At 48.2% G+C, this 22,122-nt stretch overlaps 1 protein-coding gene across 3 annotated transcripts in view; it reads right to left on the reverse strand.

Annotated features, from left to right (window-relative positions):
* Nucleotides 1-3,880: 3,880 nt before the first annotated feature.
* SCARF2 (scavenger receptor class F member 2) overlaps nucleotides 3,881-22,122 on the reverse strand; it is a 98,658-nt gene continuing 80,416 nt past the window's right edge. For 2 of the 3 annotated variants that reach the window (XM_075898217.1, XM_075898219.1), the window contains 2 exons: nucleotides 7,683-7,835; nucleotides 3,881-6,159 (listed from right to left, as the gene is read on the reverse strand). In XM_075898217.1, the coding sequence (XP_075754332.1) occupies nucleotides 4,919-6,159; nucleotides 7,683-7,835 (1,394 nt within the window). In that variant the 3' untranslated portion in view covers nucleotides 3,881-4,918. The remainder of the gene's footprint in view (nucleotides 6,160-7,682; nucleotides 7,836-22,122) is intronic. The other variant, XM_075898218.1, reaches the window with a different exon arrangement.

Here is a 22,122-nt window from a genome sequence, read left to right on the forward strand (position 1 = left end):
ATCCCCCTCCCTCCCAACCTAATTCTTGGGTCCCGGAGGTGGAGCTGCCACTATAGCCACATGAGTCTCCCTCCAGGCGCTGGGGTGCATGTGCTGAACATCTGGCCTTGAGATGTGCTGGCTGGAACGCTGTGTGCACCCCCCCCCCCCGTACCCAATCCCCCTTTCTTTCCTCCCCCAGACTAGAGCCAGGCACCTCCCCCCACTCTAATTTTCAGGTCCCAGAGCCGCCGCCGTTGCAGCCGTGCGTGCGTCTCCCTCCAGGCGCTGGGGTGCGTGCGCTGAGTGGCCAGCATTCTGTGCTCACCCCCACCCTAAGCCCTTTCTCTTCCCTTTCCCCAGAGCCAGACACCTCCCCTCCCCACTCTAACCCAATCCCTCCCTCTCATTAACCTTATGCCCAGGTCCCAGAGCTGCTGCTGGCGCCGCTGCTGCACCCAGAGCCACTGTCACTGCCTGCGCTCAGCAGCAGGCTGCTAGCATGTGCAGGCTGGGACTCTGTGTGCGACCTGGCCGGCATGTGCAGAATATGACATAGTGTGCTGGGGGCCATGAGCGGAACAGCGTGGGCCATGACAGTGGCTGACCTGAGTGGTTCCAGGTTCCATCCCGGTTCCATCAGGAGCCGCCTGCGGGTTGGCCACCCCTGTCCTATGAGCTAGCAAGCTCCCTGCTTGCCCACAAGTGTGAATCCCTTTCTTCATAGAAGATAAGGAGCGGAAGGTAGCTCAGATGATCATTTAGTCCAACCCCTGCTCAAAGCAGGACCAACCATAACTAAATCATTCCAGCCAGGGCTTTGATTCTACCACCTCCCTAGGCAGCCCTTTCCAATGCTGTACCGCCCTCCTAGTGTAACAGTTTTTCCTAGTATGCCACCTACATCTCCCCATTGCAACTTGAGACCATTGCTCCTTGTTTTGCCACAACTAGCCTGATTCCTTCCTCTTTAGAATGGAACTTCAGGTAGTTGAAGGCTGTTATCAAATCCCCCCTCATTTTTCTGCAGACTAAATAAGCCCAAATCCCTCAGCCTCTCCTCGTATGTCATGTGCCTCAGCCCCCTAATCATTTTCATTGCTCTCTGTTGGACTTACATCCTTTCTGTAGTGGAGTGGGGGGTGGCTCAAAACTAATGCAATGCTCCAGATGTGGCCTCACCAATGCTAAATAGAGGGGAACAATTATTTCCCTCTACCTGCTGGCAATACTCCTATTAATGCAGCCCAATATGCTGTTAGTCTTCTTGGCAACAGGGGCACACTGTTGACTCATATCCAGCTTCTTGTCTACTGTAATTACTAGATTCTTTTCTGCAGAACTGCCGTTTAACCAGTGAGTCTCCAGCCTGTAGCAATGCTTGGGATTCTTCTATCCTAAGTGTAGCACTCTGCATTTATCCTTGAACATCATCAGATTTCTTTTGGCCTAATCCTCCAATTTGTGTAGGTCACTCTGGACCCTATCTCTGCCCTCCAGTATATTTACCTTTCCCCCCAGCTTAGTGTCATCCGTGAGAGTGCAAACCAACCCAGCTGTATTCAGATCATTAATGAAGATGCAGAACAAAACCAGCCCCAGGACAAACCCCGGGACACTTGCTTTATACTGGCTCTCAACTTGACATCAAGCCGTTGATCATTACTCCTTGAGTGGATGATCTAGCCAGCTTTTGATCCACCTTATAGTCCATTCATCGAGGCCATACTTCTTTAACTTGTTGACAAGACTACTGTGGGAAACTATAGCGTAGTGGGTTAGCTCCCCTCAAACGCAGAAGGGGAAGGCCATCCCAATCAACCTGGGTGGGCAGGCCCAGATTAATCTTGTCCTGCCCCCAGAAGCAAAGGGGTGGGGATGGAAGTAAAAAGGCCTGAGCTGTGAGAGCTCAGTTGGGGCCCAGCCATAAGAGGTGCCAGATGCCTGCCTTGAACTTTGGAAGTGGTAAATTGCTATGCACCTCAAGGAAGCAGAGGCCTGGCCAGGACCACTGATAAACCGAGACTTAAACTGCAAGCTGTGAGGAAGGTTCCATTCTCCTAAGACCCAGGGACCCATTCCCTAAAGAACCCACCACCAAGCTAGGTACGCCCAGAGGGGGAGTTGGGAAGTAGCTCACTGGTAGCCAACCCTGGTCTGGCTGAAATACTGCCAGTGAAGGAATCAGCATGTTGTGGTCAGGATCCCGGCTGATCCACTAGCAGCCTCATCTGCCCCTGTTAGGGGCCTGGTCTGGTTAGGGGCCTGGCCTGTATCCCCTCTGCTACCTAATCCATGGGTGGCAGTCTCCCCCTGTTCCTGAGCAAAATGTTTGTGCTTGTTGGCTCTCAGCCAGAGTTAGGAGACCTGTTTGTTGTCCCATCCTGAGCTGGGGCCTGGGTGTATTTACTGTTTGCTCAGCCTGAGCATAGGCCTAAACTCCTGAACTTTTTTCTGCCCTTGCCTGAACGAGGCCTGGGTGCACTGACTGTTTAAAGGTTCAGCCTGAGTCCTAGCTTGAGCTGCCGAATTGCTTGTGGCCCTTCCCTGAAGCAGGGCATGGGCCTTTTTACCTGTTCTGCCTGCAGAACAGTGTGGGGGCTAGTTCAGGCTCTGCTGCCTTCATCAGAGTGAGACATACCCAGAGAAGTTAAGGCAAACTGACCAACCTAGCCCAGATCACACCTTTCTGGTTCATTTGCCTCATGGAGCTGGTGAAGCTGAGGAGAGTGTGCATGGAGGAATGGCAAAATCTTACTCTGTGTTCTGGTGGGAAGGTGGCTGGAAGCTCTGGAATTCCTCTTGTTGCTGCTCTTATACTAGGGCTACAACTTTCCCACTGTACCTCAGGAGAGCTTCGAAGAGTTGCTAACTCTTGCAGTGTTGTGATTCTAGCCCCTGCTGCAGGAGCTTTCATCAATAATGTGGGGGAAACAAGGCATGAGCAAAATACCTGGCTACCTAGGAGTAGAAGTACTGAGATAGAAATCAGGAGACCATGACTGCTAGCCTCAACTTCCTCCACTGCCAGCTGGGCATCCACACATTTTGCCACGTCATGGTTTACCCCTTCCTTCAGATCACTTACAAATAGGATTGGTCCTAGAACAGACCCTTAGGGAACACCACTAGTTACTTCCCTCCAGTGCTTTTTTTGTGACGGCACTACCGGGTATCCAGTACCAGCACCTCCATTCAGAGCTCAGCAACTTTTCCCCTGGAGTACCAGCACCTTTTTTTTTTTAAACAAAAAAAGCACTGCTTCTCTCCATTCTGAATACTGACCGTTTATTCCTACCCTTTGTTTCCTGTCTTTTAAACAGTTATCAATCCATGAGAGGATCTTCCCTCTTATCCCATGACAACTTACTTTACTTAAGAGCCTTTGGTGAGGGACCTTGTCAAAGGCTTTCTGGAAATCTTAGTACACTAGATCCACTGCATAAAGGAATTATCAGTGGCTAAGCTCTGGCTTGAGCAGGCAGAGCAAGCAGCTTCAGGTTCAATCCAAGCAGCTCCTAGGCCCTGAGAATGAGGTGACAGATCAAATGAAGGACAATGCTAATAGCTCATGATACCATTTCCATAGGTATGTCCCTCTGAAAGGCAGCTGCCTCAGGGGTGTAGGAAGGCAGCCATTTAATACAGAATGCCCTGACGGGGGTGCTGGCCAGAAACTTGGTTTGTGTCATTGAGGAGTTTGGATTTTAAGTCTCTTCAGAAGGTGCGTGCCTCCCCCCGTAATCCGCAAGGAACTTCACATCTCCTTAGCTGGGTCCAGACGCAGGGTGCAGACACCACTTAGCATTACAATAAAACAAAAGGAGTCCAGTGCAAGCCTTAATGCAGCCAGGCGGTGGGCGCTGATTGGCAAGGACATGGGAGGAGAGAGCACCAAAAGTAGAGAAGAAATACACTTTTATTAGGAAAGCTTTCTGCAGACGCGCCCAATTCTGTCGTACCAGTCATGCCACACAACTCCAGTGAATGGCCCCCCTTTACTAGGACAGCCTCTCTGAACGGTGTCCGGGTGCCAGGCCATAAATAGTAATTTCTTCACAGCCACCCACAGCAGCAACATCCTGGGACACTACAGGGGGCAGCAGTCGAAACCAGCTCGACCCAGGCTGACCAAAGCAGCATGCCTGCAGAGGAAGGGGACATCCAGAGGAGTTTACATTGCCAGAACATTAAAAAAAGCTAAATGGCAAGGAAGAAACACAAACTAAACAGAGAACAACGTTGGTCCACTGCTCGGAGTCACGCAGGCTCCACCACCAGCTCCTTTCTGCCTCAGCCACCTGCAGGATGGATGATGCAGGGACCCAAGCCTTTTCTTGGCCTGAGGAATGTGGTTAGCAACAAGGGAAGGCTAGCAAAGGCCTTGTCTGCCCCTCTAATACACGGAGCATGAGCCTTGGCCTCTGGCTGCCATTCGCCAATGTGAATGCGACAGACCGGACTAGGATACAGGAAGCAAGCTAATCCGTGACTGCAGAATACAACACGGGGATTTCTAGTAAACAAGCATTGTTTATGCAACCAATAATACTGCTACAAAAGGATAGGACAAGGGCCCTATTCATGCAACTCCTTAGAACTCAGGACAGGGCAATGCACCCCTGCCAACCCTTCCGTATCAGGGGAGCTCCATGTTGTCCTTCTCCCTGCAAAAGAAACATGGGGCGCAAGCTGCTCCAGCCCCTTTGAGGAGAAGATGCATGGCAGAGGGCACATTGCAGCTTGGAGGAGGGCGTCTGTGATGGGCAGAGTCCAAGGCCCCAGTGCAGGACAGATTCTCCAGAGCCCACTTCTCAGTTCAGATGTGCATTTCCACTGACCCTTCCTGCAGACTTGCTGAGACAAGAGAGGCTTTCTCTGCCCATCAGCACTTCTCTGGTGCAGTACCAGGCTGGCATCTGGGGCCCACAGTTCTTGTCTACTGCACTGTCTGAGGAGGCACTATGGCTGCTTTGGGCTGCTCCAAGGTGGCTTCTCTGCTCTTCTTCCTAGGGGGCTTTTTAATGGGTGTTTTTTTGCTGGTCTGGTCACTGAGAAGAGCATGCTCTTGGTTGCTGCTGCTGGAATTTTGCTTCTCTGCCCTTTTGGCCTCATTGACCGGAGTCTCCGACATGGGGCTGATCAGTTTCTGCAGGTTGGGGGAAGTTTGCAGTGCAGGCTTGCTGGCTTTCTGGCTGCTGCTGGTGGCCACAGAGCGCTTGGCTTTCTGTGGAGGGGTAGGCTTCTCCCTCTGGGGCTGCAAGGGGCTCACCCCATTTTGTCGGGTGCTGCCATCACCCTTGTTAAGGCTTTGAGTCTTTTCCTTCAGTTGAGCAGCCAGTAAAGTGGCTGCCTCCAAAGACAAATGGGGGTGGACGGCCTCAGACCGTGACTTTCTATGACTAGGACTCTGGGGGGCCTCCTTGCCTTCCCCTCCTTTCTTATCTGGATGGTAGTTTCCCATTTTTTTCAGAGCATTTTGGACAGCCCCATTGATGTTCTCCATCTGCTCCGAACTGGCCTTGGTTTTCTGCTTGGGCTTGGATGGTGACTGGAGCTCCCCAGAGAAAGTGGCTTTGCCATCTGGGAAGCTCAGCTCTTTGAGATGTTTCAGCGCCTTCTCTTTGCTCCTCATGCTGCCCTTGTCATCGGCTTTTCCATGGAGCCCAGCTGAGGTCTCACTCGGGCTTCTCTTTCTCTTGGCCAATCCCTGCATGTGTTCGGAGCCATCAGGCTGCAAGGTTGCTCTCTCAGGGGACCTGCTGGGAGCAGGGAGCGAGTTGGACTGATTGGAGTTGTACTTCCCATGTATCCAGGACACTTTAGGCTTGGTGGAGGGATCAGGGGGAGGAGGCTTGGTTCTCTCTGGGGAGGGGGATTTACCATTCACCCCAGAGCTTTTGGCGTCCATTGTGTTCTCATCTTCATCCTTGGACTGCTTGGAGAGGCGGGCAATTTTGGCATAGAGGGCTGCACTGGTGGAGCCAGAGCCACAGGATGACCTTTCGCTGTCCGAGGATTTGAGAAGGGGAGTTTCACTGCTGTCTGTTTGGAAGGCCTTGACAGAGCCTGTTTCTTTCAAGAAGGTATACTCCCCGGCCTCCTCTGCACTGATTGGGGGTGCCAGCTTCTCCACCAGGCTGCAGGCAGGGCCTCTCTCTTTGCTTTCACCCGGGCTCTCTGCAAAAGAGAAAGCATGGATACTTTACACTTTGACACGATACAAAAGAGACCGTATGGGGCACGAGGGCTCCACAACAAAAGGGTGGGAAGAGAAGTTTGGGGCACAAGCTAAACTCAGGCAAGGCTTTATACCACTCCCATGGCCCTTTTCTTTCTGCTGTTCACTGCCCTATGGACCTTATATCCCTTGCAATAGTCTTGTTATACCCCACCCTCATATTCATTGTCCCACAGGCCATATACCCACCTCTTCCCACCGCACACCCCCTCAGTCTCATTTTTATGTTGGGGTTGGCTTTCTTGGAGGGATTGGTCAGACAACAGAGGGCAATAGAGCTGCCAATATGCAGCTCAAACCCCCTCTGGATAATAAAAAAGCCACATGTTGGAGTCTGCCAATCTACAACTGTAATCCAAAAACTTCTATTCCTGGGCCAAGAGCCTGCTGAGACATGGATTGCCAAGAGGTAAAGTGGTTAGTCCTCCTAAAGTTTGGTGCAGCATCCAGGAATCCTTGGCTTTCTGTCCCAGAGTGAGCATCCACAAGAAGAGTGTCCATTCTGAGCAGAGACATTTGTTCTCACGGTTGTCAAATTAATCCTGGGTTTTATTTTAGAGCTGCTTTGGTGCGGTAGGAGTGTTGGTTTGGCTGCTTTATTTTTGTAGGAGAAAGAATCATCCCATTTGCTTGGGAGAACCACACAAAACACTGAACATATTTTGGGCAGCTTCAAGAGCAGAAGAACCTGCAATAGGAGCCTGGGCGGCGTGTCTCTAAGGGTATGTCTAGACTACATGCCTCTGTCGCCAGAGGCATGTAGATTAGGCTACCAGACATAGGAAAATGAAGCAGTGATTTAAATAATCGCCACTTCATTTAAATTTACATGGCTGCCGCACTGAGCCAACAAACAGCTAATCAGCTGTTTGTTGGCTCAGCGCGACGTGCGGGTGTCGACATCAAAGGTATTTGTCGACCACCCAGGTATGCCTCCTGGGATGAGGTTTACCTGGGTGGTCGACAAATACCTTTGATGTCGACACCCGCGCATCCAGACTATCGCGCTGAGCCGACAAACAGCTGATCAGCTGTTTGTCTGCTCAGCGCGGCAGCCATGTAAATTTAAATGAAGCGGCGATTATTTAAATCGCCGCTTCATTTTCCTATGTCTGGTAGCCTAATCTACATGCCTCTGGCGACAGAGGCATGTAGTCTAGACGTACCCCTAAGACATCAGCTAGATGGAGGAGGAGAGTGCAGGTGTGGGCAGGCTGGGCAGCTCCACTGCTGAGCTCCCCTCTGATGGGCAAGACTGCCCTTTAGCAGATGGGTGGGGTATTGCCAATCCCAATGTGCACTGGCAGACATTCCATCTCACTCCCCTCTTGTGAGGATATATAACCTCCCTGCCTCACAGGGGAGAGAGTCCAAACTGATTTAGCAGTGGCAGTGGGGATCACTCTATCCAGCAGCCCCATCAGGCTCCTGGCTGTGCCCACCTTGCCCAATGTCCACTCACCCTCATGGGGTACACAGTACACTGGTCCCTCATCTGTGGTGTCAAAGGAGGAGAAGGAGCCCCGGGAGGACCAGGAGGGAGATGGCTGCTCCACTACCGATGGTGGCTCAATGAAACTGCAGTTCATGGTATTCTCCAGGTCATGGTGAGCCACTGCAATGGGAGAGAGTGGAGAGTTTAGAGCAGTGCTCTGACATAAACCTCCCACGTGAGTTCTAATCTTCCTTGTACAACCTCAGTGGGGAGAGAAATTCCCATACCTGGAGAGTCAGTTCATTTTCTAGGGAGCACAATTTCCTCCATCCAGAGCCATTTTAGTACTGCCAGTAGGGACTACTGATTGAAACAATAATTAAAAATAAAATAGTAAAACATCTAGCTGGTCATAGTATGATCTGAACAAACCGGGGTGGTCTCTAAAACAGAAACACAGACCTCCCCTATCTATTACAATGTTTTGAATGTGTCACTGTCATAGCTGGTAGAGGGAGACCCTGATTGATCTTATTAAAAGGACTTTCAAAAAGCCTTTGACAAAATCTCTTGTATGAAAGTTTTAAGGAAACTAAGCTGTCATGAGCTGAAAGTTGAAATATAATTGTGGGGCAGAAATGAGTATAAAGACAGAAAGCAAAGAGAAGGAATGGCCCAAGGCTTTATACAGTGTTATTTAATAGAAATATTAACGATCTGGAAGTGGAGAAGAGCAGCACAGTGGTGGCAAAATTTGCAGACTATGCAAAATTATTTAGGTTAGTCATGAGAGAACAATTGTGAATATTAATGATGTTAATGAATTTATATACTGAATGCTCTGTCTTCCCCCATAGATATATGCAATGAAACCCTATATATTATAATTAAAATGCATACCCTTTCACCCAGCTTGGAACTGTGAGGGAAGAACAAGCTGCCATTTGATACAGGAAAATGAAACAGCTGTGCAAAATGTACTTTGCATTGAGCTATACTGGACATCACTGAGTTGCAGCCAGAGACCCAGTGTTAATGGTTTACCAGAGTATGGACAATAGCTAGAGCTGTTCAAAAAGGAGAGAAACAACTATGTAAACATGTTTTAAATGTTGAAATTGTTTCCTTTAAAAATAATTTAAATCAGAACAATATTTCATTTGACTATTTTTAACAAATATGAATTGAAATGCAAGGTATAGAATTGCAGAATACTAGAACTGAAAGGGACCTCAAGAGGTCTTTGAGTCCAGTCCCCTGTCCTTACAGGAGTACCAGGAACCATCTGATGATCCCTGATATATGTCTGTCTAACCTGCTCTTAAATATCTCCAGTGATGGAGATTCCACAACCTCCTTAGGCAATTTATTTCAGTGTTTGACCACTCTGACAGTTAGGAAGTTTTTCCTAATGTCCAACCTAAAACTCCCTTGCTGCAATTTAAGCCCATTGCTTCTTGTCCTATCCTCAGAAGCCAAAGAGAACAATTTTTCTCCCTCCTCCTTGTGACATCCTTTTAGATACTTGAAAACATCAAGTATTCCTCTCAGTCTTTTCTTTTCTAAACTAAACAAGCCCAAATCTTTCAGTCTTCCTTCATAGATCATGTTAACCATTTTGTAATACACCTATGGAGAAATAATTCAAAACACTCCTACATCTCAATGGATCCTTGATTCACAAAACCAGAGAATTTTCCAAAAGTAATTAATAGAGCAAAGCTTTTAGGAAAAATATCCAATCTTGATTTAAACCTCGATTTTGATGGAGACTTCACCACAGTCCTTGGTAAATTGTTCCAATGTTTAACTGCTCTCACAATTAAAAATGTACACCTTATTTACAATTTGAATTTGTCCAGCTTCAACTTCTTGTAATTGGATTGCATTAGACCTTTCTCTGCTAGACTGAAGAGCCCATTATTAAATATTTGTTCCCCCACAGATACTTATAAACTGTGATCAAGTCACCCATTCACCTTCTCTTTGTTAAGCTAATCAGATTGATCTCTTTTGAGTCTATCACTATCAGGCATGTTTTCTAATTCTTAATCATTCTTATGTCTTCTTTGAACTCTCTCCAATTCACATCTTTTTGAATTGTGGGCCTCAAAACTGGACACCAGTGCTAAGTAAACAGGTAAATAACCCCTAGAAGAGGACCTGGACATTGTTGTGGAGACCTCGGCTTCATGTGCAAGAGTCATCAGTAAAACAAAATGTTTCGGTGCACAAGGTCAGGAAAATTCCAGCATGCCACCATAGATATTCAGTGGCATGATCTCACATAGAATACTGTGCTCAGTTCTAGACACTGCAGCTCTAAAAGGATATGGTAGAAATAGAGGCGGTTCAGAGACAAGAATGATTAGAAGCAGGAAAAAGTTCCAGATAAGGAGAGATTAAAACAATTGGGATTGTTTGGAAGATGAGATGTGATAAAATATACAAATAAAAAAAGGAAGGTAGGTAAAAAGAAGGGAAGCTAACAGGCAAACATTTCAAACTGGTGAAAGGCTACACTTTTTCCACACAGTTACCCTGTGTAACTTATTGCCACAAGGTATCAGTGAGGCCAACAGGATTCACAAAAGGAATGGATATTTATAGATGTCCAGAACATCCAGAATGATAATAGAATGAGTAAAACCGAAGAAACACAATGCCCAAGAGGAGTAGTCCACAATTGCATTCTTTCCATTTCCTCTGAAGCAGCAGAACAGCTCTCACCTCCTCTATGAAGAGAGAATGGCTGTAGAAAGCAGCTGACCAGAGTAAATGTCTCACGGATAGAACGTACACTGCAGCTAAGCGCTGGGCCCTGCCCAGGGAGTGAGCTGTCAGGCTCTGCAGTGCCAGCACTAGAATAGAAGATTGCCGTGCAGAACAAACTCCCAAGGAACAGCATTTCCTGTAGCTGTTTGGCTTGCACATCTGGCTCTGGATGACTTGGCCAATAAATCACAGGCTGAAAGCCAGCCACTTCCTATGAGCTCTTTCCACACTGCTGGAGGTTCAGTCACTAAATGCAGGCTGAATTCCTGCCTAGGCTCAAAGAGTACAACAGCACTGCAGCTTCCCCACTGCCCTGAGGCTGATATCTGGCATTTCTGCTGTAGTTCTCAGGAAGTGCTGTAGGTTTTACCTGAACATAATCCATTCTGCAAACATGGGACGACAATACAGCCCAGAAAATCTTCCATGCTCAGCCCAAAATGGCATAATTTTGCAAAATACAGAGAACAAAGACTGTGATCCTGTTCAAATGCCAGTAAGAGCCAGGGTGCCATGCCCAGTCTCTTGGCCAAGTTCCAGTTCAGGCAATTCCACCCAGCCTTTGTAAATTTCCCCTGCAATAGCAATTAGACTGTGGTATTTGCCTTTATTTCCACTCCTAAATGAGTGTGTAGTGCAACATAGCTGCCGAGTCCCACTCCTGGGGTGGTTGCATATTAGTGGCAGGTGAAGTGATTGCGATATATTTCTTCATTCAGTCTCACAACCTCTCATCCCATGTCCATGTGAGGATGGAATTAATGTTTATAGAGCACTTTAAGATCTTCAGGTGGGACATGCCAGAGGAGTAAGGACACAAAGCTGCGTTTGGCACATTTCCACATGAGAAGATAGATACCTGAGTTGAGTTTGGAGGGGGCAGGGTGAATCAGGTCTGGGAAGGGGACATCAGAGTGTCATGTGCTGGGGAGAAAAGGGTGTAATTTGTTGAATGCTCCCTTTTTTTAATGCTGAGTATTGCTATTAGTTTCCAAGGCTGGGTAGCTGTTATGGGGCACAAGGAAGGCAGTGAGGGGATAGCTTTGCTGGGATTTCCCTTAGTGCTTATGGAGTTACGGCCCATTTTGCCTGAACTACATAACCAGGCTGCATAGATGCCAATCCAGGCCAGCATCAGGCTCTTGCATGAGTCAGGCTCCATTTGAGTAGAGGGCAGCCCAGCTTCTGTTCCTCCTTTGCATTCCTTGCCGCACATGGAAACTCCATGTCTCCCCAGGAATGAAGATGCATCTGTGGCTAAGTTCCCAAGAGTCCCGTTGCATCAGCCTAGCAGGCTGAATGGCTGGTGGATGACCCAGAGATGCAAAATAATTTTCCCAGTAGCTGGGTGAACAAAGACTTGCTTACAACCAAACATCCTCAAAGCTGAGGTTATGCTCAGGTAGAAGCCAGTCACCTCCAAGCAGAGGCAGTCCCACAGACAGGAAGCCTGGGATGCACCTGAGAGGGCAAGAGTTCAGCAGCCCTTGATTATTCTTGGCTCCCAGCTTTTTTCAGATCATTCCTTTTCCCCCTGGAAAGTGATGGAAATAATTATCCCTTCATTGTTATTTACATGTCCAGAGATTTCAGATCCAACCAGTGAGGGGGAGCCTGTGTGAGGAGAACCAAGCCAAAACAGGCCCTAGTTAACTTGGGGAGTAATGGTTATTTATGAAATGAACACATGCTGAGGAGTAGCGAAGAAGAGGTGGGATTTGAACTTGCATTCTCCCACACTAGCCACCTTCCCCTGAGACAAGAGCGTTTAGATGGGGATCCCTCACCAGCTGGTACAGCTCCAATGTAGGACCCTGGAGGGCTGGGTGGAGACATTTTATACCCCAAGGGACAGTTGAACTGAGGGGTTGTGGGTGGGGCACCCTAGAGAGAGGAGCTGCAAGTTTAAGGTGAGGCATCTGTGCTCTGCGGAGCTGCGGCTTCTCTCGTGCAGCAGCTGTGGCGTTTAGCAGGCTCATGCGCCATTTTCTAGAAGTCAAAGAGGGTAGAGGCCAGGCTCCCCACCACAGTCTTTCACCTGCCCCTGCATCTCAGACATTCCTGCTACCCCGTAACTCTACACCAGAGGGGAATTCTTGTCTCGCTTCCATGCCTCCCCCAGACCCTCATGCGTTGCCGTATCAAAATCCCAGGAAGTGTCATGAACACTTAGTATAGCAAAGAGTAAGCTTCAGTAAGTGCAACATCCTCCAGTGAACCCTGTAGAAGCAAGTGAATTGTAAGCTATGGGACAGACCCTAATGGCCACATGGTACATTTCCGCCAGCAGCCAGACACCATCTCTTCCCATGGTTCTTCAACTGCTAAGGAATCCCACCACACACCATGCATTAGTCCCCTTCCAGCTTGGCACGATTTTTAGTGATGATGTCACACTCCTCCGCCAACACGGAGCCCACTGGAACCTGGACGCTGCACATTTCTCAGCACTGAGCATTTGCTGAGGTTGTAATTAGGGTGTGTGTGTTTTGGACAGACTCCTGGATTGATCACAACCACATAACACATTTTGAGACATCACTCTCTCCATCTGCACCAACTACTGGATGGTGTTTAAAAGCATGTGATTGCTAACTTATAAATGATTGTCTAGATGAACCCAAAGAGCATTTCACTTTGTAAACTGTCGTGCTCACTCTTTCACTTTCTAGTATCTAGTCAACTTTTTCTGTAGCAAATACTTACCCTTTCTGCCCAGTGACTGGCCCTTACTCTGCCTTGCTTATCTTAAAGGCTATATCTAGACTGGCATGATTTTCCAGAAATGCTTTTAACGGAAATGCTTTTTTGTGGAAAAGTGTCCGTGGCCAATCTAGACGCACTTTTGCGCAAAAAAGCCCCGATCGCCATTTTCGCGATCGGGGCTTTTTTGCGGAAAACAAATCTCAGCTGTCTACACTGGCCCTTTTGCGCAAAAGGGACTTTTGCCTGAACGAGAGCAGCATAGTATTTCCGCAGAAAGCACTGATTTCTTACAGTAGGAAGTCAGTGCTTTTGCGGAAATTCATCGGCCAGTGTAGACAGCTGGCAAGTTTTTCCGGAAAAGTGGCTGATTTTCTGGAAAAACTGGCCAGTCTAGACACAGCCAAAATGTTTGGCATTTTTATTTTCCTGGGTTTATAAGGCTTGTTTTGAGGATTAGCACAATATCCCCGTACTGTATATTACCCTAACTTACTGACATGGAGTTTCATCCTAATGCCTCTTAACATTTTTTTTTTCTGAAAATTTCCATGGGTTCCCAGACTGGGAAATTCAAGAAGTGTTCTGCTTGCCTGGAGCTAGAATTCAGGATATGACCAAGAGTCTTCCGAGACTGATCAAGCCTTCAGACTGCTACCCCGTCTTACTTCTCCATATAGGAACCAATGATACTGTCAAGAGTGACCTTGAGTGAGTGACTGCAGATTATGTAGAACTGGGGAAGAAGAATCAAGGAGTTTGAGGTGCAAGTTGTGTTTTCACATCCATCTTCCCTATTGAAGGAAAAGGCCCAGGTAGAAATGGTCATACTGTGGAAGTAAATGTATGGTTGCATAGATGGTGTCAGAATGAGGGCTTTGGATTCTTCAACCATTGGATGCTGTTCCAGACACAAGGATTGCTAAGAAGAGATGGGCTCCATCTAACTAAGGGTGTGTCTAAACTACACCACTCTTTCGGCAGAGGGATGTAAATTAAACACATCGAAAGTGCAAATGAAGCCAGGATTTAAATATCCTGCACTTCATTTGCATAATGGCGGCCGCTGCTTTTTTTCGAAACAGGGCTTTTAAAAAAAAACACGCCAGTTTAGATGGGGCATTTTTGACAGAAATGCCCCATTTCGAAAGATCCTGTATTCCTCTTTCAAAATGATCTTTTGAAACAGGGCATTTTTTGAGGCATAAGGGATCTTGCACAAAAGGGTTTTTTTTTTTTTTTTTGCTCAAAACGGTCCCGTCTACATTGCTTGTTTTTGTGCAAAAAACTCTTCTGCAAAAAGCATCGGCAGAGAATATGCAAATGAGAGTGCAACAAATGCTAATGAGTGCTTCATTTGCATTGTCTCTGCTGACAAAAGGCTGCAGTGTAGATGAAGCCAAGGAGGGAAGGTGCAACAGAAGAGGGCTCCTAATTTGTACTGAAAAGGGAGGGAAGTCAGCTAGTTATCTAAGGTATCTGTACACAAACACAAGAAGCCTGGGAAACAAGCAGGAAGAATTGGAAGTCCTGGGACAGTCAAAGAACTATGATTTGATCAGAATAATGGAGTCTTGATGGGAAGACTCACATGATTGGAGCACTGCCATGGAAGGGTATAAATCAGGGCAATAATTTTTGAAGGGGGGATCAGTTCACAAATTTCTGATGTGGCCCCAGGCTACCCCAGAATGGGTGGGACCTCAGGCAGAAGGGGCAGGGCACTGGAGAAGCCTGTGAAGTCTTGCCTCCCCTCACCCTGTTGCCTATAGGGAACTGCTAGCTCTTTAAAACACCTGATGGTTTCCTCTATGTGCCATGCACCCATAGTAGCGGAAGGAGACTTAATGCGCTTCCCTCACCCCCCGGCCAGTCAGGGTCTGGGGGCAGGGAGTGTATGAAGTCTTTGCCCACTGCCCAGAGGCGCAGAGGAGCCTAGAGTGAACCTCTAGCTGTTTTGAACAGCTGGTACCACACGCCCCTGGCAAGGGAGGAGTCTTTGCGTGGCAGGCAGGATCCAGCTCATGGAAGCTCTCTCGCCCATCTCTGGTATAAACCATTCAGGAAGGACAGGTGGGAGGGAAAAGGTGGAGGAGTTGCACTGTATGTAGGAGAGCAGTATGATTGCTCAGAGCTCCAGTATAAAGCAGGAGAAAAGCCTGTTGAGAGCCTTTGGGTTAAGTCTAGAGGAGGGAGCAACAAGAGTGATCTCATGGTGGGCATATGTTATAGACCACCAGATGAGGTTGGATGAGGTAGACTAGGCCTTGAGATCACAGGCTCTGGGTCTCATGGGAGACTTTGATCACCCTGACATCTGTTGGGAGACCAATACATCAGCACACAGAGAATCCAGGAAGTTTTTGGAGAATGTTGGGGATAACTTCCTGGTACAAGTGCTGAAGGAACCAGCCAGGGGCCCTGCAGCTTGACCTGCTGCTCACAAATGGAGGAATTAGCTGGGGAAGTAGATGTGGGAGGCAGCCTGGGCAGCAATGATCATGAGATAGTCAATTTCAGGATTCTGATGAGGGAAGAAAGAAGAGCAGCAAAACACAGACCCTGGACTTCAGAAAAGCAGCCTTTGACTCTCTCAGGAAACTGAGGGTCAGAATCCCCTGAGACACTAATATGAAGGGGAAAGGAGTCCAAGGGAGTTGGCTTTATTTTAAAGAAGCCTTACTTAAGGCAGAGGAACAAACCATGTGCAATAAGAAAAGCAAATATGGTTGGTGATAAGCTTGGCTTAACAGTGAAATCCTTGGTGAGCTTAAACACAAAAAGGAAGCTTACAAGTGGAAACTTGGACACATGACTAGGGAGGAGTATAAATATATTGCTCGAGCAAGTAGGGCAGTAATCAGGAAGGCCAAAGTGCAATTGGAATTGCAGCTAGCAAGGGATGTGAAGGGTAGCAAGAAGGGTTTCTACAGGCATGTTAGCAATAAGAGGGTGGTCAGGGAACATGTAGGGCCCATACTGGATGAGGGTGGTATTCTAGTGACAAATGATGTGGGAAAAGCTAAAGTACTCAATGCTTATTTTGCCTTTGTCTTCACAGACAAGGTCAGCTCCCAGACTGCAGCACTAGGCAACACAGTATGGGAAGGAGGTGGGCAGCCCTTGGTGGAGAAAGAACAGGTGAAGAACTATTTAGAAAAGTTGAACATGCACAAATCCATGGGGCCAGATCTAATGCATCTGAGGGTGTTGAGGGAGTTGGCTAATGCGATTGCAGAGCCATTAGCCATTATTTTTGAAAACTCCTAGCGATCAGGGGAGATCCCGGATGACTGGAAAAAGGCAAATGTAGTGCCCATCTTTAAAAAAGATTAGAAAGACAATCCAGGGAACTACAGACCAGTCATTTTCACCTCAGTCCCTGGAAAAATCATGGTGGGGATCCTCGAGGAATCCATTTTGAAGCACTTGGAAGAGAGGAAAGTGATCGGGAACATAGGTTCACCAAGGGCAAGTCATGCCTGACAAACCTGATTGTCTTCTATGACAAGGTGACTGGCTCTGTGGACATGGGGAAGGGGGTATGTCTTGGCGTTAGCAAAGCTTTTAATACTGTCTCCCAAAGTATTCTTGCCAGCAAGTTAAAAAAGTATGCATTGGATAAGTGGACTGTAAGGTGGATAGAAAGGTGCTAGATTGTTTAGCTCAATGGATAGTAATCAACGGTTCGATGGTGTCAGGTTGGCAGTTGGTTTGAAGCAGAGTGCCCCAAGGATCAGTTCTAGGGCTGGTTTTGTTCAGCATCTTTATTAATGATCTGAATGAGGGCGTGAATTGCACCCTCAGCAAGTTTGCAGATGACACTACGGCAGGCCTGGGCAAAATATGGCCCATGGGCCAGATCTGACCTGCCAAGCCACCGGATCTGGCCCACGGAAGCATCAGGGAGCCCCAGGCAGGCTCCCCTGCTTGCCCCACAGCCCTGCGTGCTGTACAGAAACACGGCTGCAGGGCTCCATTTCTGTTTTGAAACTGGAGGGGAGGGGAGAAGTTTTTGGAGCTGCCTCCAGCACATTCTCATTGGCCAGTTTTGGGCAGAAACCAGCCAGTGAGAGCTGTCTGTTAGAATAACAGGCAGCTATGAAGAATCACGCCCCCTCTCCTGGGCTCAGTTATTCATGAAGCACATGGCCAGGCAGGTAGGCTGGCTGGGAAACATTTTAAGCTCTGCAGGCAGGCAGGCAGGCAGGCTAGTTTGGCAGCTGACAAGTAAGTCTCTTGGCCACTGCCTGCTTCTGGTACACCAATCCTTTCCTGCCCCAACTCTCTGCCCCCACACTCAACATACCCAAACCCTCTGCCCCCTCTTACACTCAAACCCCCTCCCAGATCTGACATCCCAATCTCCTGCCTCACATCATAACCTCCTCCTACACTAGGTTACATTCCAAACCCCTTCACTCCAGTCCCCTGCCCTAGGTCACAATTGACTCCTTCACCCAAACTCCTTCCCAGATGCCAGTCTCCCTCCTGTACCCCAATCCCTTACCCCAAGCTCCCCTCTGCACCCAACCACCATTCCAGACTCTGCATTTCCTCCATTAATATGGAAAAGTGCAGCTCGCAACCACTTTCCAAAATCTTGTCATGCCTCCCCCCCCCCCCCGCATCAGAAGTTATTGCTCACCGCTGCACTAAGGGATAGGGGTAGGGATAGGGTCCGGAGTGATCTAGACATATTAGAGAGTTGGGCCAAAAGAAATCTGATGAGGTTCACCAAGGACAAATGCAGAATCCTGCATTTGGGATGGAAGAATCCCGAGCATTGTTACAGGCTGGAGACCGACTGGCTAAGCAGCAGTTCTGCAGAAAAGGATGTGGGAATTACAGTGGATGAGAAGCTGGAGATGAGTCAACAGTGTGCCCTTGTAGCCAAGAAGGCTAATGGTATATTAGGGTGCATTAGTAGAAGCATTGCCAGCAGAGTTAGAAAAGTGATTATTCTCCTTTATTTGGCTCTGGTGAAGACATATCTGGAATACTGCATCCAATTCTGGGGCCCCCATTAGAGAAAGGATGTGGACACATTGGAGAGGGTCCAGTGGAGGGCAACCAGAATGATTAGGGGTTGGGCATTTGACTTACAATTTGAGGCTGAGGGATTTGGGTTTATTTAGTCTACAGAAGTGAAGAGTGAGGGGGGATTTGATAGAAGACTTTAACTACCTGAAGGGGGGTTCCAAAGAGGATGGAGAGAGGCTGTTCTCAGTGGTGACAGATGGCAGAACCAGAAGCAATGGTCTCAAGTTACAGTGGGGGAGGTCTATGTTGGATATGAAGAAAAACTATTTCACTAGGAGAGTGGTGAAGCACTAGAATGGGTTACCTAGGGAGGTGGTGGAATCTCCATATCTAGAGGTTTTTAAGTCTTGGCTTGACAAAGCACTGGCTGGGTTTGTTTAGTTAGGATTGGTCCTACTTTGGGCTGGACTTGATGACCTCCTGAGGTTTCTACCAGCTCTAGGATTCTGTGATTCTTTTATTATACAATTTCATCCATCAAACAAAAAACTCCCACAGAATGTCCCCAGAGTTTATTTTAATGTTGTGATTATCTGAAGTGTCGATCTTGAGTTGTATTTATTGCAACTTCCAGGCCCAAATTCACTAGCACACTGTGGCTGCTCACCCCCTCATAATGTACCCATCGGCCACTTCAGTGGGTGCACCTGCTGTGTATGCCCCTGTTCCCTCTCTCTCCTGTACACTCCCCTGTACACCCTCTAAATGAGCCCTTAGTTTAAAAGCTCCTCTATATTTTTTTTAATTTGACATGCCAGCAATCTGGTTTTATTTTGGTTTAGATGGATCCCCTCCTTCCTATTTAGGTCCTCCTTTCCCAAAAGCTTACAATTCCTGATTAACCTAACCCTCCTCCCTACACAATCATCTCATCTACAGATTGAGACCCTGCTGTTCTGCTTGTCTAACTGGCCCTGCACATGCAACCAGAACATTTTCAGACAATGCTAGACTTTAATCTTACCTAGCAACCTAAATTTGGCCTCCAGGACCTCTCTCCTACTTTTCCCTATGTCATTGGCACCTACATATTCTACAACTACGGGCTTCTCCCCAGTACCTCACATAAATCTGTCTAGATGTCTTGACGAGTCTGCAATCTTTGCAGACAGTTCACCTTGTGTTTCTCCTGGTTATCACAATTCCGTCTATTTATGTGTATAATAATCAAATCCCCCATTAGTATAACTTGTCTCTTCCTCAAAATTGGGGTCCCCTCCCTCAGAGAGGTATTTACAATGTGAGACGACACCATGATGTCATCCAGAAGGAGGGTCCCACCTATGGAATCATTTCCCTCCGCTCCAGGTTAATGTTCTCTTTCCGTGAGACTTTCATCCTCCTCAACAGCCAGGAAAGGGTGTTATGTGCTGGAAATTCTCATCTGTGTACATCTCTGCCTTCCTTAGCTCCTCCAACTCAGCCACTTTGGTCTTTGGAACCCACACCGTGTCTGAGGGCCAACAGCTGCTTGCACGGAATGAATGCGACATGCAGCTCACACAGCGGCAGAGTGGGGGCTATCCAGTTTATTGCTCTGAATGCAATTGCCCCCACTCTGCTGCTGGACAACTGCCCGTGTTATTTTTACTCCTGTTGGGTTGTTTGTTTGTTAGGTCTCTGCATGTGTTTCTTAAGGGTCTGGAGCTATTGGCCTAAGTTTAGAGAATGTTTATTAGGCATAAACATTCTTACACTCTCCCATGCTCAGGCAGAACTCCACTGTTTGCAGCTCTTATTTGCTAGCTGCTCTTGTCACTTATGAGGTGACTTTTTAAACCCTCGTTTTCTCTGAGTTAGCCCCACCTCTTTGTCCAGGATTTCATAGGAGGTAGGGATCAAAGAAAGCAGACTACAGCCTGGTCAGGAAGCGCATAGTCTTGCCCAGCAGGTCCCTTGGCTCAGCACACAGCTCACCCAAACAGACCATACTATAAACTTTAATCACTCAGGCCCTTGGCAAGTATGCTAGCAGACAACAAACTCACTCCAAGGGTCACTTAGTTGCACCTCCTTCACCTGGAGAACTAACTTGCAAAACTCCTGTGTGCTGCTCCTGTTCGCTAACTCCTGCCCTGCTGGAATCGCTATATTCTGCCCTGTAGACTCATTCACTCCAATGCAGAACAGCTGTAAAATGCCACTGTCCCCACAATAGGAGAGTCTAGCACTCTGGCACATTGGGAGACATGGCTGGTTTTTGGTGCCCAATCTCTCCCCAAACCTCAGACTAGTTTCTGTGTGTTTCTGCCCAGTTCCTAAAAGGGCTGGAGCCAGACTCCCATATGGGAGGGTGTCTTTGCCCCTTTCTCCCAACAGGCTGCACTTCTCTAGGCACTTCCGTTTCCTCCTGCTGAGGAGCTGTGGGGGGGGATCAGCCTCCAGCCGACTCTAAATCCACGATAATAATAAGACCACATGGCAAGGTCTGCAAGCCAAAGCAAACACAGCAGCCTGTGACCAAAGCATTTCATTGCAATGAAATAAGAGTTTCTGCGGCTGCCTGCCTTTGCAGGAGGGTGTGTGTGAGAGCCGACCACGGCTCCTTGGCTTATTGCTCTGCAGAGGCATCCACATTCTCGGGCGGAGGAGCCTTCCTGTGATGGTGCATTGCAACTAATAATTAAAGACCACTAGCCTCCCTGGTTCCCGCAAGGCCTGCCAGCTAGATAGTGGGGACTCTGCCCTTGAGGGGAGGAGCTATTCCAGCCAGCCTGCTGAAGGGGCAAAAGATGCTCAGGGGCTCAGACATATGGAGCAGCCAGGGCCAAGGGGACTTCTCTCTCTCTCTCCTTGTTTATACAGTGATCTGATTTGCAGCCTGCTCCAGAAGTGCACACAGCTCCATCCATCCTGCCCCACTGGAACCTCCTCTTTTTCTGGAAGGCCTGCTTGACTAGCTACCACAAACACAGCATTTGTTATCACTTCAGAGTAACGTTCCTCATACGTTGGTTCCCTGGGTTCCCAGCCACAGCCCTAGGGCTAGAATTACACCCAGAGAAAGCAGCATCTCCGGGAAGACAGCAATCACTCAGCAAAGCCTCCTGTAGAGATGGGCCATGGCTGTGCTCATGTGCTGCTGGCTCTTATTGAGAGCGGGCACCTGAGTGCCCTGGGCTTTGGGGGACTTGAGTGTGGGATGGGAATGAGGCAGCTCAGCTCTTGTGCAGTGCAAGGCCAAGGGTGGAAGTTACACCCCCAACTGCAGCACAGCCCGTAGCCTCTCAGGGCATGTCTACACTATAGAGTTATTTCGAAATAACCAGGCGAGTGTCCACACAGCAAGTGCGTTATTTCAAAATTATTTAAAAATAACGAGCTTCTTAATCCGAAATTATAAACCCTCATTTCACAAGGAATAATGCCTATAACAGCGCAGCTGTGTTTATTTCAATTGGCCCCAGGGCTTCTCACAGCTGCCCTGGTGCCCACTCTGTCCACACCCCTCAGAGCTCTATGGCTTCCCTTCCCCCGCAGGCAGAAGGAAAAAGGCTTGTGGTATGACACTGGCCCTGCTCACATTGTGCCACACAGCAGAACCCTGCACAGCCTTCCCTGCTGCCATGGCAGAGCCCAGTGCTCCTTCCGAGCAACCGATGGCTGCAAGCACATCAGCAGCCACCTCAGAGGCACCTGGTCAGGGGTGGAAGAGGGACCCGTCATGCACTGGTGCAGAGATCCTGGATCTCATAGAGGTCTGGGGTGAGGAGTTGAATCTCCAGGATCACTGCATCAGCTGCTGCAATACAGACATCTATGGCCAGCTGTCCGCAAGCCTGCCCCAGAAGGGCCACCCCTGCACCCAGGAGCAGGTGCGGTTGAAAATAAATGAACTGTGTCAGGCCTACACCAAAGCCAGGGAACAAAGTTCCCGATCTAGAGAGGCACCCGAGACCTGCCGCTTTTACCAGCATCTGGATGACATCCTGGAGCAGAGGTGGGG

Source organism: Pelodiscus sinensis, chromosome 15, assembly GCF_049634645.1.
Source record: "Pelodiscus sinensis isolate JC-2024 chromosome 15, ASM4963464v1, whole genome shotgun sequence".
Classification (NCBI taxonomy): domain Eukaryota; kingdom Metazoa; phylum Chordata; order Testudines; family Trionychidae; genus Pelodiscus; species Pelodiscus sinensis.